The sequence below is a fragment of the Podarcis melisellensis genome (genome assembly GCF_964234715.1).
Source record: "Podarcis melisellensis genome assembly, chromosome: 4".
Taxonomy (NCBI): domain Eukaryota; kingdom Metazoa; phylum Chordata; class Lepidosauria; order Squamata; family Lacertidae; genus Podarcis; species Podarcis melisellensis.
In genome coordinates, this window is record NC_138531.1 from 23,116,539 (window position 1) to 23,131,635 (window position 15,097).

The 15,097-nt window shown below is 40.0% G+C and overlaps 1 protein-coding gene across 3 annotated transcripts in view; it reads right to left on the reverse strand.

The window, feature by feature from the left end:
* The window catches only part of FGF14 (fibroblast growth factor 14), a 297,609-nt gene that overhangs the window by 67,193 nt on the left and 215,319 nt on the right, over window positions 1–15,097 (reverse strand). For all 3 annotated transcript variants that reach the window (XM_081908297.1, XM_081908298.1, XM_081908296.1), the window contains exon 2: window positions 2,346–2,456. In XM_081908297.1, coding sequence (XP_081764423.1) covers window positions 2,346–2,456 — 111 coding nt within the window. The remainder of the gene's footprint in view (window positions 1–2,345; window positions 2,457–15,097) is intronic.

Consider the following 15,097-nt stretch of genomic DNA (forward strand, 5'->3'; position numbering starts at 1 on the left):
TGTGTTGATGTGTGGGAAATCTCCTGATCTGCCTGGCAAACCATTGCACACAAACACCTGGCTGCATGGAGGCAACAACAATGGACGACAATTGAAGCATCCTCCATACAGTGGAGTCAAAATCCATCTTGGGCATATTTTCTGGCTCAGCACTTGCAAAGGATCAAGCAATCATGCAACAGTTTCTCAAAGGGTTGCTTATTGATTTAAACTGGGAGGGGAAGCATCAACAGAAAGTGAGACCTTGAAATCATGACAACAACAGGTACAAATGTTTTGACCAAAGTGAAAATGTATGAAAAAGAACAACTTGCTCATTATTGCTCATCACAGGAGAGGGACATGACTCAAGCAATATGCCCAGGAGGGAGAAAAATAACAGACCGCTCACAGGAAATACATCAAGAAAATTAGGCTCTATTATTAATTCTTTGTCATATTAGAAGATTGTGAGCACCATAAGAATTGGACTTTTGAAGCTGCTGTAAAATGAAGCAGATGCTTGCCTCTCTGCAAGTAAATGGCATTCATCTTGTATAGGGCCCCACACCAAGGTGGCCCCACGCAGCCGGGGGAAGGGGTATGAGCGACTGTGGGCTACTGCTTGCCTTAATTGTACAAGGCGGCTGTGCATTGTTTTGCTTATTTAAAAACCTTTAGAGGAAGGTGCTCACGTTGCACACAGCACCATGAGCCACTCTTATGTTTTCTCTCTCCTCCTATACTTCAGACTGAGGCAAAACAATGCCACCATTCTGGAGCCACTCTAGTTCTTACCACACTCCTTGACCCCTTCAAACATTTAACTAAAGCAACAGCTCCCTCCAAACCAAAACTTTTTAATGGAGTTTTCAGGTGTGCTGGATGTAGCACACCGAAACTCTCTATAAGTGGTTTTCAAGAAAAGTTAGAAAAACGGAAAGGGAGGGGTTAGGAGAAAGTGGAATGTTGTTGGTAGGATGACCTCCAGCAGTGGCCTTGGTCTCTAATACAGTGGTGCCCCGCAAGACGAATGCCTTGCAAAACGAAAAACGTGCAAGACAAAAGGGTTTTTCGGTTTTTGCGTTGCTTCGCTAGACGAATTTCCCTATGGGCTTGCTTTGCAAGATGAAACGTTGTTTTCTGCTGCTCCAGAGAAGCGGACACGGAGCAATGGATTCAAACTACAAGAAGGAAGATTCCACCTAAACATTACTGATTCCTGACAGTAAGAGCTGTTCGACAGTGGAATTTGCTGCCAAGGAGTGTGGTGGAGTCTCCTTCTTTGGAGGTCTTTAAGCAGAGGCTTGACAACCATATGTCAGGAGTGCTCTGATGGTGTTTCCTGCTTGGCCGGGGGTTGGACTCGATGGCCCTTGTGGTCTCTTCCAACTCTATGATTCTGTGATTCATATTTCAAGCTCTTGAGCAGCCCATGAAGATATGTGGAGGAACTCACACCAACAGACCAAAGGTGAAGCATTACTCACAGTATTTACAACATTGGGCTCCCTCCAGAGCATTAACACAGAAAAGAGGGTTTTTAATGGAAGATGGAAGAGCGAGTGGGACTGGCACCCATCCTAGGGTAACCTGACCAACCTCAAGATTTTAAAATTGGCTTAACTTTCACTGAGCTGGAGACACAGTAAGTGACATTTCTAATGAATAATGGGAAATTGTGGAATGCCATCACAATTCATTGCTGCATTCTGGCTGCTGTTGAATTCATCTGCCACCATAATGATCATGAAATATTAAAGTAGTCCTTTGCTTAGTAGAGTTGCCATATTTGGAAGAGCCAAAGAGAGGACACTATGGCGGCCATTCAAAGCAAATAAATGCAATTTGTCCCAAATTTTAGCTCCGAAAAAGAGGGCACACGGCAACCCTACTTACAGCAATGCTATCTATGTAATTTAGAGTTATTTAGTGTTATTATAACACACCTTAAGAGACTATCATGCCTAGCCATACTTCAGGAGGCCTGTACACTTAAGCTGAAACTAGGAAGCAAGGTATTCTTCTCAAACTAGCACATAATTTTAGACATTTTTGAAAACTATTTTTGTTGAAAAGGAAGCCGGGCTATCGTTCTGCAGCGAGCAGCTTCAGCGCTTTCCTAAAATCGTATGCTTCGTCTCATTCACATATATGAAGGCACTGGGTTTTTTTAAAATATGCATTTGTATTTCAATTTGTAAATATATAAAAAAAAGCAAAAACAACTTTTACCAAAAGCAAAATCAGAAAACAAGAGGCATAAAAAACAACAACACCCAGTGATGTTTGCATGTAAATCTTGAAATGGTTAACTTTACAATATGTGTGGAAGAGATGAATAGTTTCCTAGAACAATCACTTACTAGAATTACTGCTGTCATCCTTGGTTCCATCGAGACTTCCATCAGGGTGCATTTGCAAGTAGTAGCCTTGCCTGCAATATAACCTGGTCACTATACCCTTGAGCTGGGGATCTGAAAGACAAACATATTTCGTCACTAGCCTCCAAGCCATGTAAATAGATATCCTAATGTCTCTATTTGAGAACTGCACAGCTCCCCTTAATGGCTGCCTTCAAGGAGTGGGGATGTAAGGATTGGTGAATTTTGATTCACCCATTTCCTCATTTTTCAATTCTGTTTTCTACACTTCTGCAGCAATTTTATTTATTTTAAAAATCCCATGAAAATTATTCAGCATCTTAGTGCGAATTAATGCTAAGAAACACATTTTTGTATGCAGATTTGACCTGGGTACACATTTTTGCAAGCAATTCATCCTAATATAATGATTTCCCCCCCTGTTTTCCCCCCAATAAAAATAATATATTCACCTTTACGCACACTTTTACCCAATATATACATTTTTACAACACTTGGTTGGAGAACTGGATCACAAAATTCAAATGAATGTGAGTTTTGAAGGATGGCTGTGTTTCAGTTCTAGTATTGTTTCGGAATGTGTGAATTTGATAGATTTGCCTTTGAATGCAAACTGAATTGAATTTCTACTTTGTCCCTAACAGGAAGCAAACAAATTCCTAACAGGTTATCAGAATTTTAGCAGTCATTCTGCTCCTGAAAAATAAGGAGAAGCCAAAAAGGGACAAAGCTTTTATCAACACTACAAATGGATGAGCCCCATTTTATCCCTGAAAAGTGTCTTTGATAGCTTCTTTTTCTATCAGCTGAAACCAACATCCCAGCAAGTTGGTAATTCATAAGAACAGATAAGTTAATTGAAAAGATCAGTTGATAATATGTTTATCACATTATGCATTTTTCCCTCTTAGTTACAGCTCAAAATGATTGTTCGTGTTGTTCATTCCCATATTGAGAAACATCAGTAATTTAAGATATGGTCCATGTTGCCCACATAAAACAAGGGTAGGTGAGCTACATTTTATTGGACATATGCTTACTGATTAGCCTACGGAAGCTCACATAGTTAATTGGTTGAAATTCGGGCCTATTAGACATTATGATGACTAACACCAGGGAACACACTGACTGTGAACAACCACTTGGCAATAAATAAAAATGGGACTCTTAAGAAACAGAAGTGCTGAAATAACTTGGAAAATTCCCAGCAGCACCAAAATAGAATTGTTATTTCTTCATAAAAAAATAAGCCTCTTACTCTTAAAATGTGCACAATATAGCTCCAGTATAATTAGTCATCTAAATTGCTCAATACAAAGTCTATCCATACTCTTTCTTTCTCTTTCTTCCAACAAGAGCTGCAGCAATCCACCTTTGTTCTAATCCTGTTCCTATTTGCACAGGAAATCTGTACAGGCTCCAAGTTCTACTTTTTAAAGTTCTCTTTGCAAGCTTAATTCTTTTGAAACGCAGACAGGAGTGCAATCCGGCTGGTACACTTTCATAGGAACATACTTTCAGTACTTTCAAAAATTTCTAAACTTAGCAGAGATAAATGTAGTGTACCATAATAATTAACATAATCTGGGAGGTCCAGGCCAACCAATCACTCAGGAAATGAAAAATTGTACCTTTCAAGTTCACATTATTCGTAACTAAAATCATGTTTGCTAAGCACGGTTGTTAATAATGAACAATGTCACATGCATACAGGAACAAGAGGGTTTACAACACAGAGAGAACAGTAAGATGCATGTCTTTCAGTAAAAGGATTCCAAGTAATGACTGATAAAAGAGAGCTTTCTCCAGGCAACTGAAACCTCCTGTCCTATTTCAGATGTGAATTGTGTGTCATTTCTGATTAAAGTGGGGCATCATGTTGACATGTATTCCTCAGGTAATGCTGGCAGATCACATCAGGTATGAAAATGTCTTACATTGGTAGAGTGATATGGAAGGTTATAATTTTACGTACTGGCAGATTTAATCCTTCCAGTCTCTTTCAAATGTCATATTATTATTATTGTGTGCATGCAAAAAATCTAATAATGCGGATTGCCTTTAAGAATGCAAAGTCAATAAGACCCTTGAAAAGTTATGCCTTTTTCAGAGTTGAACCTAAGTAAAACTAGGTAACAGGCATGACTATGCAACAGACATTGTGCCTAGTTTAAAAATGAAAACATATTGTATATTGTAAGTTGTATGTTCTCAAGCTATGTGTTCAGAATGGAAGGGCAACTGCCGCCCTTTTTTTCTTGTTAAAACTTAAATCTATGTGTGTAAAAACTTTATGCTACCAACCTCAAAGGAACTGTATGGGTAATTCCAACCCCTCTTTCCTGCTCACTGGAGAATAGAATATTCTGCAGTTTTCTGCCAAGGGCATAATCAACAAGTAGCTCAAGCCCTCCATCCGTCATGGAAGTCTGTGATTCCAAAACTGTCATGCATGAGCAAACCCTCCATGAAAATCAAATCATGTAATCCATTTTAATTTAGTCACATCCAGAAAGTACAGAGACATAGCAGAATGACAGAGCCATTTGTCACTTTGCTTCTAATTTGTACAGAAACTAGCCAGTCCACATTAGTATGACTACCAAGTCAGAAGCATCTATAAATCAGTAGGTTGCATTTCTATAGGAATAGAAAACAGAAGGGCAGTGGGATATTAATACAAGATTTCCATATATAGGAGCACTAATACCTGGCTAAGAAAAAGAAATTCAGATGGTTCGGTTTTTTTATACGAGACAGGGATTGCCATCATTTTTGTGTATGTCATTCATCTGTGTGCCAGTTTCATATAAGCTTCCCATAAATCAAGGTTTTATCCCAAAGCTTCAGCTGTGGGCTGAAGTGACAACGAAAATCTGCAGGCTAGAGAACCCTGGCACAGTTTTGCACCTGGCAATTCTACCTATATCAAGGACTAATGTAATTCATTTGGCTACAGCACTTTCAGAACTCCCTCTAGAATTTTAATTTCTAAAGCACCTGGGAAAATTCCATAGAAAATAAGGTATTCCAGATCATCAGTGAGCAGCTCAGTAGGGAAAGGACAGGAGCCTAATTTGCAATGCTAAGTATGAAAATTCTGAACCACAGCCAATTTTATATTGTTATGTACAGGAAGCTTCTTCTATAATACAGAGTGGCAGGGTTCCTTAACTTGTGATTAACTTCATTTACTCCTTGCCAGAATGCATAAAAGCACATGAAATGAAGTGGTATATTCTTTCTGGTTAGATACGCAAAAGCATCACTCCAAAATGCTGCTGGCATATTCACGGAATGTCGTACGGCACACTGTATGTGGTCCTATTTCTTGTTAATATGCCAATTGCACAAAATATGGAAAGAAACCACTCGTGTTACTTGTATAGAATTTCACATTTGCTTGTATTGAGAGGCAAGAGCTGAGCGCCTGCATACAGAACAGGAGGAGAGAAAAAACTGCATGGTCAACAATCTGGCAAACAAAAGAAAAGAGAAAGAAATTCTACTTGCCTCCAAACCGATTAAACTGAAATTTTCAATATTATATATGTCACACACAGTAAATGTAGGGCAACTAGGGTCAACACTTGTTTTTAATTTGAGGATTGTGCCAAGATGCAAGGCTTTCCCAGTCTGTCTTACAGAGTATTTTGGCAATGAACACCTACCTTTCTCCATCTCCTGCTGCTAGCACTAGGCATAAAGCAATCAATTAAAAATACGTTTTATAAGCCTTGCCAAAAGCAGGCAAAAGTATTGTTCTATGTTTTCACATATACAGAAAGAGGAATGAGTGGTCTGAGCTCAACAGGGAGCATTTTTGCCCATGCAAAATTGAATTGAACCCATGCAAAATCCCTCTCACCATGACCACTGTATTGCCAATAGGAAGGGATTTCACTTAAATAACACCTCCCCATCCCAGTTGGTTCATTTCTATGAAACAACTGTGAGATGCTAGATTTGGTTTTGCTAAACTGATGCTATGGCCAACCACCACCTCAAGCAAGATTCGCTGTTCTCGCTGCTATTCCCTGCATGTGGAACATAGGATAATACAAGACCCAAGACTTCAGGCCCCAGTGGGGGGAAACTGAGCTCTGCCTCCCATTTCCCTTCCCTCCATGAAGGGTGAAAAGGAAGAGGGCCCCATTCCTGTACTGGAGACAATGGCAGATGTTGCCATCTCAGGGGACATGGTGATGTGTACACCATACAGCAGGGCTTAGGGCAGAGCTGCATGCAGCCCTGAGCCTGATTTCATGTGGATGGGTGGGAAGCCCAGTGGAAAAGAAGAAGGGCTGGAGGATGGAAACACTATGGAGAAAATCCAACATGGATGGGGCAACGTAAGAGGAAATAGCGGAAACCCTCTGGCAAGCGATCAGACCTCTGGAAAAAGTGATCTGTCCGTCCTCTGATAGTTGACTGGGTAAGAGGAGAAAGAGAGGGAGAGAAGAAGAGAAGAAGAGTTTGGATTTGATATCCTGCTTTATCACTACCCGAAGGAGTCTCAAAGCAGCTAACATTCTCCTTTCCCTTCCTCCCCTATGACACTCTGTGAGGTGAGTGGGGCTGAGAGACTTCAGAGAAGTGTGACTGGCCCAAGGTCACCAGCAGCTGCATGTGGAGGAGCAGAGACGCGAACCCGGTTCCCCAGATTACAAGACTACCGCTCTTAACCACTACACCACACTGGTGTAGTGAGAGAGAGAAAGAAGTGGCAGGGGAGGCAGAAAGGGGGCCCTGACCACTGTCCATCTGGCTCCAGCTACCACTGGCTTGGGTCATGCCCTCCACTACCATTCATTCATTGAAAGATCCACCTAAGGGTATGTGTATCTCAAAAGGAGGAGGAGGAGGTGGTGGTGGTGGTTGCACACTCCTGTCCTCTCCAAAAAATGTCTGGGAAATTGATTCAATTACTCTCAATGAGTTCTGGACTTCATTTTTATAGATTCAAGCATCATTATTTTATCTTCACTTCACCAAACTATTAAACTAAATGGCCTTTTTTTAGATCTCCTGGGCACATTGGTGGTTAGCTTTTTGGCTCCCCGCATAATTGGATTCCTATCCGAACTAACTAGGGCAAATACTGATTTTGTTAAGGTGAGTGAGAGAGGTGAATCAAGTGGAATTCACAACTGCAGAAAGATATTGAAGAGAAACTGAGATTTATTGCACTGTTCTGTTACAAATTAATGGCTGAGGAATCAATCTTTCATAGTGCATCTCTTTCCAACATATTTAAAGCTATTGTTGGAACATCAAGACCCTTGCATCTTTCTACCAAAATATCACCTCCTTTTAGGAGATTTCCTTTAAAAAAAAATATTCATTTTTTAAACACATAATAAAAACACACAAACAAAAAAAAAATACATACAAAATATTTAAATCATAATGTTGTTTTCATGCACCTTCTTTCCTCTGACTTCCCCAAAGCTCCCTTTCGCTGCATCCTTGTTTTACAGTTCTTTAGCAACCCATTAGTCAGTTTGTCTACTAGTTCCCTTCCATTAATTTTCCTTAAACTTATTAGTTACAGCTGTAATTCTCTAGTTCTTACCCCTTGACATCTTAACACTCCTCAATTTTACAACAATTTTTATGATATATTTTAAATTTCTTCCAGTCCTCTTCCACTGTCTCTTTCCCCTGGTCGCGGATTCTGCCGGTCATCTCTGCCAATCCCATAAAGTCTGTCACCTTTGTCTGCCATTCTTCCAGAGTAGGTAGTTCTTGCATCTTCCAATACTTTGCCAGAAGAATTCTTGCTGCTGTAGTAGCATACATAAAAAATGTCCTTCTTTGACACCAATTGGCCAACCATGCCCAGGAGTAAAGCCTCCGGTTTCTTAGGAAACGTCCACTTAAGGACTTTCTTAATTTTATTATAGATCATTTCCCAAAAGGCTTTAATCTTTGGGCAGGTCCACCAAAGGTGGTAAAAGGTACCTTCAGTCTCATTACATTTCCAGCATTTATTATTGGGCAAATGGTAAATTTTTGCAAGCAAACCTTTTAGGAGATTTCCAAAGGCGTAGTGCAATGTAGATTATTGACTATCTAAGATTCAATTAAGGATGATTGCCAGAAAAGTTAAAGCAATGAGAATGTTGCGTAGGACAAAGTGTACAAATTATTGCTGAAAAATGAAATGATTTCAGAAACAGTTAGGGAATGTTCTAAAATTAGCCACTGAAAGGGGATTCTCCCTTTTCTGGAAGCCAGTCAATTGTGGATTGAAAAAGTTGCTTTTAACGGCAGTAATATATAGGCTAATCCTTTAGGGATTTGGAGATGCAGTGTAGAAGATCCTGCTTTAGTGTAAAGAGCTGAATTAGATAGCTGCCAACTCTTTACAAATCCTACAGTTCTATGATTTTATAAATATCTGCCAGTAATACACCCTTCACTGTTTGTGTCTTTTAAAAAGAAATAGGCACAATAAAGTAAGAATAGATTGCCCCTTTCAAAAGAAAAGAGGCTGAACATAAAGAGAGTATCGGATCTGCACCGACTAAATATATTATAAACAGAAACATTTCAATAATATTCCTGTGTGCCTCAACACTGCAGAACCAAGAGAGGGGTGGTGGAAGAAAGGGAGAGCAAATGTGTAGCTAAGAGAGGGAGAGAAATAGTTGAGGAATTCTGCAGCTCAAAATAGGAAGGGGGCAAAACTCCATAGCTCTCAAGGGACCGTACGAAATCCACTTCAACAGAAGAGCTGGGGCAATAGAGGGACCCCCTCCTGCCCCATGTCCCAGCAGCATGCTTCAAAATCTACAGAAGGAAAGCAATAAACAATCCTGCAGGATCCCTCACCTCTAGTCAAAATCCCTTCCAAAACTTCTCTTTATCATGGCACAATTTTATCTGCAGGCAACAAGCTATGCACCAGGCCCAGATTGTGATATTTAGTAAGAGCATTCCAAGAGAATCACCATCAAATAGTACTTCAGTGGGATCTCTCATTAAGTACGTCACATTTCATGGAAGGTCAAAAAGTTATTTGTGCCTGTTTCATAGGGATTTAGGAAATTATACTTTACTAAATAAAGTGCCAGGTCATGTTCTGGTGTTTTCCTGCTTCTCCAGCACTATCTGTCAATATGATGTAACAGTGCAGACAGCTACTAATCTTTTGCTTTTCCTTGAGCACTTCTCTGGCTCCCCATTTGACTTCTGTGGCTACTCATTTCCAGTGAACCTTTGATGCCGATCAATAAAAAAGAAGCATCCCTTACACTGAAAGCAATAATTACCATTAAAAATACTTGTGTGCCATGAGAGGCATGACATACAATTTAATCTGTATGGAAATGATGAATTGTGGAAAAGGGGAAAGAATTAAAATTGTTTTCAAAGCTTGACATACTTTACAAACAGTTCCGGTAGCTCTGTTATTACTACCTCTATTATATACTAGGACACAGAGCGAGAGACAGCTCTGAATTTCTAGCTAGAAAGGCCTTGCAGGAGAGAATCATGGCTCCTACCTGAAGCACAGCGTTGGCAGAGAAAGACGGATACATTTGCCTCAGTAGCCTAAACTTACTATTGCATGATAATAGGTATTTGTAGTTGTCACTGAACCACAACTAGGTTGGGCATGAGACTTCACAAATAAAGACTTCACAAGTAAGTGGAGGATGAAATGCTTTTAGACGAAACATGTCACAGCTCAAAGGGCCAATGGGTTTATTTATGTGGAAATAACCAGTTCCACTCTAATAAAGCTGGGTTAATTACTGCTCCTGATACTCCCTTCTGCCACAGTGGATCATTATTATATTACTTCTGCATCAAACCTGGTTTTCAGTCTATCTGCCAAACACACAGGATTCTTCATTTCAGTCTGTGTTAAAGATCAGCTAGCATTTTGTAAACTTGAACACTTTGAGTGCTTAAGTTACACGCTTCAGCTTAAGATTTTCCTCTTCTGTTCAGTGCTCATGAAGTCACCAATAAGGGGGCAATACAGGGAAAGTCAGTGGGATTTAAATAGCCTGGCTATCCTCAGGAATGCAGTCAAAGTAGTAGGGGTCAGTGATGAATAAAGAGTAGTGATGATCTTTCACATAAAGGCTTAACACATATTTATTGAGTGTTTTTATTGAGTGACGCTTACCTAACAACTGATTCATATGACCCTTTGGCACAGAATGGCTCAGGGGGCTCATGGCAGATTCTTACATTTTGGCAAACAGCCAGCTGATTGCTGCTCAACAAATCACTTGCAAAACTTATGAAACTGGGCTGTGTGGGCACGAGGGTAGGCATGATCTTAATGCATTGCAAAGCAGTCAGCTGGCTGTTCCAGTGGACATTCACGTCAAACCATGAGCACAGAAACCTAGCCCTCTGAGATGGAAGAGCTATCAGGTCTGGGTTGGTACCAATACCATCACCTGACAAGAGTGGGACCAGCTCAGGATCCAGATGTCTGGGAGGGAGAAGGGGGGTGCTGGTGTCGGCCTATGGGAGGCCAACTCAGCCAGTGCCTCTGCTCAATCCAAACCCACCACAGGCTGGCATAAGGAGTGGGTGGGATGATTGTTCTATTCTCTATCTAGTGTCCTAGACACTATCATAATTGATTTTTGAAATTCTCACCCAAATATTTTCACTCCACTGCCTAATGCTACCACCTCATTCAGCCTATTGGGAGAGCCAACAATATCTGAATTTTCCAAATTGTTTTTTCAGCATCTCACTCTTTCCCTTAACTGATATGTATGGAACTATAAGGAAAAATAAATGTTGAGCTGAGTGCTAGATTTGTAGTTGGGAATTCAGAGTGCAACTGAACCCAAAATGGAAGATACTCGGCTGCAATCTGTTCCACTGATACAATAACACATTAACACATGTACTTGGAAGCACAATGCTGACTACACATAGGTAAAAAATCACTGCCTGTCCTTGATTTCATTTTCCAACATTCACATTGTCCTTCCTTTCAATGCTTCCCACACAAGTCCACATTAACTGTGCAGAATTTAATTTATATATATCATGGACATTCTAGTTCAGTGGTTCCCAAACATTTCTCCCCTCCATGGACCACATGACAAGTGCTGAGAGTCACATTTCATTCACTGACAGAAATCTCAATAGTGAGAAACTTTTAATAATACAAAGGTTTCCTCCATTAGAAAAGTTACAGACCCCTGAAGGTTGAAAAGAAGTGGAAAGACTGAAATCCATTTCATTGCATCATAGGATTGTAAGGTATGGTTTTCTTAGTGCATCAGATGAACATTTCCAAAGTTAATCTAAAATTGCATACTAGGGGGAAACAGATGCTGGCTCCTGGGGGCTAAGGCACTTTGACACCCCCCACGTTTTTTGAGGGGGCAGCCCCCCCTCAGTGTTCAGAGGGCTGTGTGTGTGACATCGGTACATGACATTGGGGGCCCTCAATCGTCTGGAGAAGCTGGTGCCTCGGGGGGGGGGGAAACAATCCATAGGTCAGGGGCCCTCCATATGTTGCTGGACTACACCTCCCATCATCCCTGCCCATTGCTGGCATCACTGGGGCTGATGGGAGTTGTAGTTGGAGATCAAAGGCTCCCTACAGCTGGTGTAGTTGGTCAATCTACAATTTTGTAGTGTTTAAAAATGAAGACAGACCGAAGCCCATTCTGACCATTAATTTCAAACTTCATCAGCCCCCAAAGCATTTTTATGGTTAATGATGCTAAGGAAGTTCAAAAAGAATAATTCAAGGGTTATCAAGGCAGTGCCTGTGGGCATATATGTGCCCACAGGGTTCCCTCACCTCTGCCCCCACTGAAATTATGCTTGTAAATATATATATATTGTAGCCAGTGGAATGGGTTGTGGTGTGTGCTTGGTTACCATGTGTGTGAGCGTGTGTGTCCACAATGTTTGTAAATGTGGCCACAGGCCCAAAAAATGTTGGCAACCGCTGGAGTAAGTGATAATGTTGGTGCTGTCATGCTCATACAATAAACAAGAGGGGAAAGAAAAATAGGACTTCTGAATTCATGGCGTCAGCTAAAGAGCCTAACACTCTCTAGGGAACTATCTATATTATACTTTAATCAAGCCTGTACTGGTGTCCCGTGAGAGGAAGCAATATGTAATTAGATCACTAATAGATGACAACAGAAGTCTGGATCCTTATCAGCATTCATCTTCAGTGCGCTTCAACAATTCAATAAATTAGCATACCCTCTCAGGTAGATTCAGAGCCAATATTGATGCAGAGATATATCTGAAATAGCGGTATAAACTTCAAAGACTAGCCAGGCAGGACAATGAGCAAAAATGACAGTGTTCTAAAGTGTTTTTGCATCTATAGATGCCATTCATCTACATTGGTATATACTTATACAAATGGAGCAGCAGAAGCTGTGGTATTGTCATGTCAGGACTCAGCAGAATGAGGAGGACAACCCCTAAATGTTACAGGGCTGTTTGCCACATTTTGAAGTACATGGAGTAATATACATGACCATCTAAAGATGACCACCCATCCTGGTAAGACCATTAGGACTGCAGTTTTTATAATATTCTGTATTATTATTATTATTATTATTATTATTATTATTAGAATGTCTTACCTGACATTCACCATGGGACTCAGGGTGGGTTAAAACAATATAAAAATACAACACTAAACCATTTAAAACAATCTATAATCTAAAGAGTAGGGTAGCCCCTAAAATACTTCTCTCCCAGGTGTCAAAGAGATAAGGAAGTGCATCTTCAGCCTATGGTGGGCGTTACGCAATGATAATTCTAGGTACACACTTACCTGGGAGTGAACACAATGGGTCTACAGTCTGAGTAGACATGCACAGGGTTGTGCTGTAAGGCAAGAGTTCAAAGGTGCCAAACTGTACCACTGTATGTAAATTATTTTTTTTTAACTTATCATGAGTAACTCTACCAGCTTGATCTTTAAGGGGTTCTCTTGCAGTGGAATTAGAGAAGGAAGAGGCTAGAATGCAGAGAATATTACATCAGTCCTGTGTGTTGCACTCCAAACTGAGACAAAACACCCAATTATATGGGAATTCATAAGTATATCATGGCACACTAGGGTATCACATGTTTCTGGTACAGAATTTTAATTTTAGACAAACCAGTAACTCTATCTTGTGCAGAAAGCACCAACTAGACCAGTGTTCCCCAAATTTGGGTCTCCAGATCCTTTTGGGGTACAATTCCCATCATCCCATTATCCCAGTCTTGCTAGCTAGGGATAATGAGAGTTGCAGTTGAAAAACAGCTGAAGACCTAAGTTTGGAAACACTGGACTAGACAGAAGGATCAATCAACGCCAAATTTCAACCTCCTCTACTTTATAATTTTATAGACAGAGCTAAGGGTTTTTGGTCTGATTCTTTCTAAAACTTGGATGCCTGTGTTTGGTGTGTTTCGAAAGAGATCCTAATTAAAGAAGTAACACACTAAGGGAGTTCCTTTTATCTCCCAGGATATCTTAGACATCCTATTGTTGTCATGTCTAAAATACAGAAGGAAATAAGAGATTGGTGATAAAAAACAGGGACAGAAATCTGTGCAACAGATGAATGTTATGCTAACCAGCTGTTGACAGACACATAAGGCAACAGCAATCACAGTTTGGTTGCTATTCCTCAGAACTGCTCGCCTAGTCCATAGAGAATTCTAAGATGTCTCAATCAAAGCATCTTATTGTCTATCTTGGGACACTCACTGATAGCGATTGAGAATAATTTCAAATCAGTTTACATTTAAAGGCAAATTTACCTAATGCATACTTTCCAAAATAATCTGAAAAATGCAGCAGTACAGACTCCTTTCAAAAATTGAATTTTGCAGTGATGTTCTGCAGCCAAGTAATGCCACATAGGTGGCGACAACGGTGGATATAAATGTATATTAGTGAAAATAACATGCAAAAATGCATTATTTTAGGCAAAAAATGCTTTGCAGAAATGTGTATATTAGACAAGAATCCAGATGGACATGTGCATATTAGAAGAAATTTGCACTAAAATGCTGATGAATTTTCATGAGGACTTTAAAAAATAGCAAACTGATACAGAAATGTGGAGAACTGAATTTTAGATTGCAAAAGTGAGAAACTGAGAAACTGAAATTGACAGGTTCACCCGTCACTATTCACAAATTACAATCTCAATGGAACCGTAAACTCCACCCATTAGAGAAAATTTTGCTACTGTTTATGTGAGCCATAAACCACATTCTCCCATGCTTGAACTCTCTCAGAGAACATCTCTATAATCCCTTCCAACTTTATAATTATATGATTCTATGCTTTTTCTTCAAACCTTGCCTAAAGCTCCACCTTACAGAGGCAGCCTTTGTTTAACACCCTTGTCACCCCCACAAAAAAGTATGCATTGCATTTCTTCACATTCTTCCATTCTCTCTCCCAGTCATTAAACGTTAGATTGTAAGCTCCTAGAAGCCAGAGCTTTTTCTTAAACAAAATAATCTTTTTACTTATAGTATCCTGTGAAGCTCCATGGGGTTGCAAGAATACAATACAAATAATGATGAAAGAGACAGATGCTAACAGTTTATGAATGATTTTGTCAAGGCTGCTGACACTCTTTCAGTCCCCTTGAATAATAAGCAATCAAAGGCTGAAGTGATTTTAGGGGTTGTTGTGCCAGGACAAGTGATTGTATAAATTAGTCTTTAAAAAGTAAAAAATAAATGAAAGAACCAAATTATAA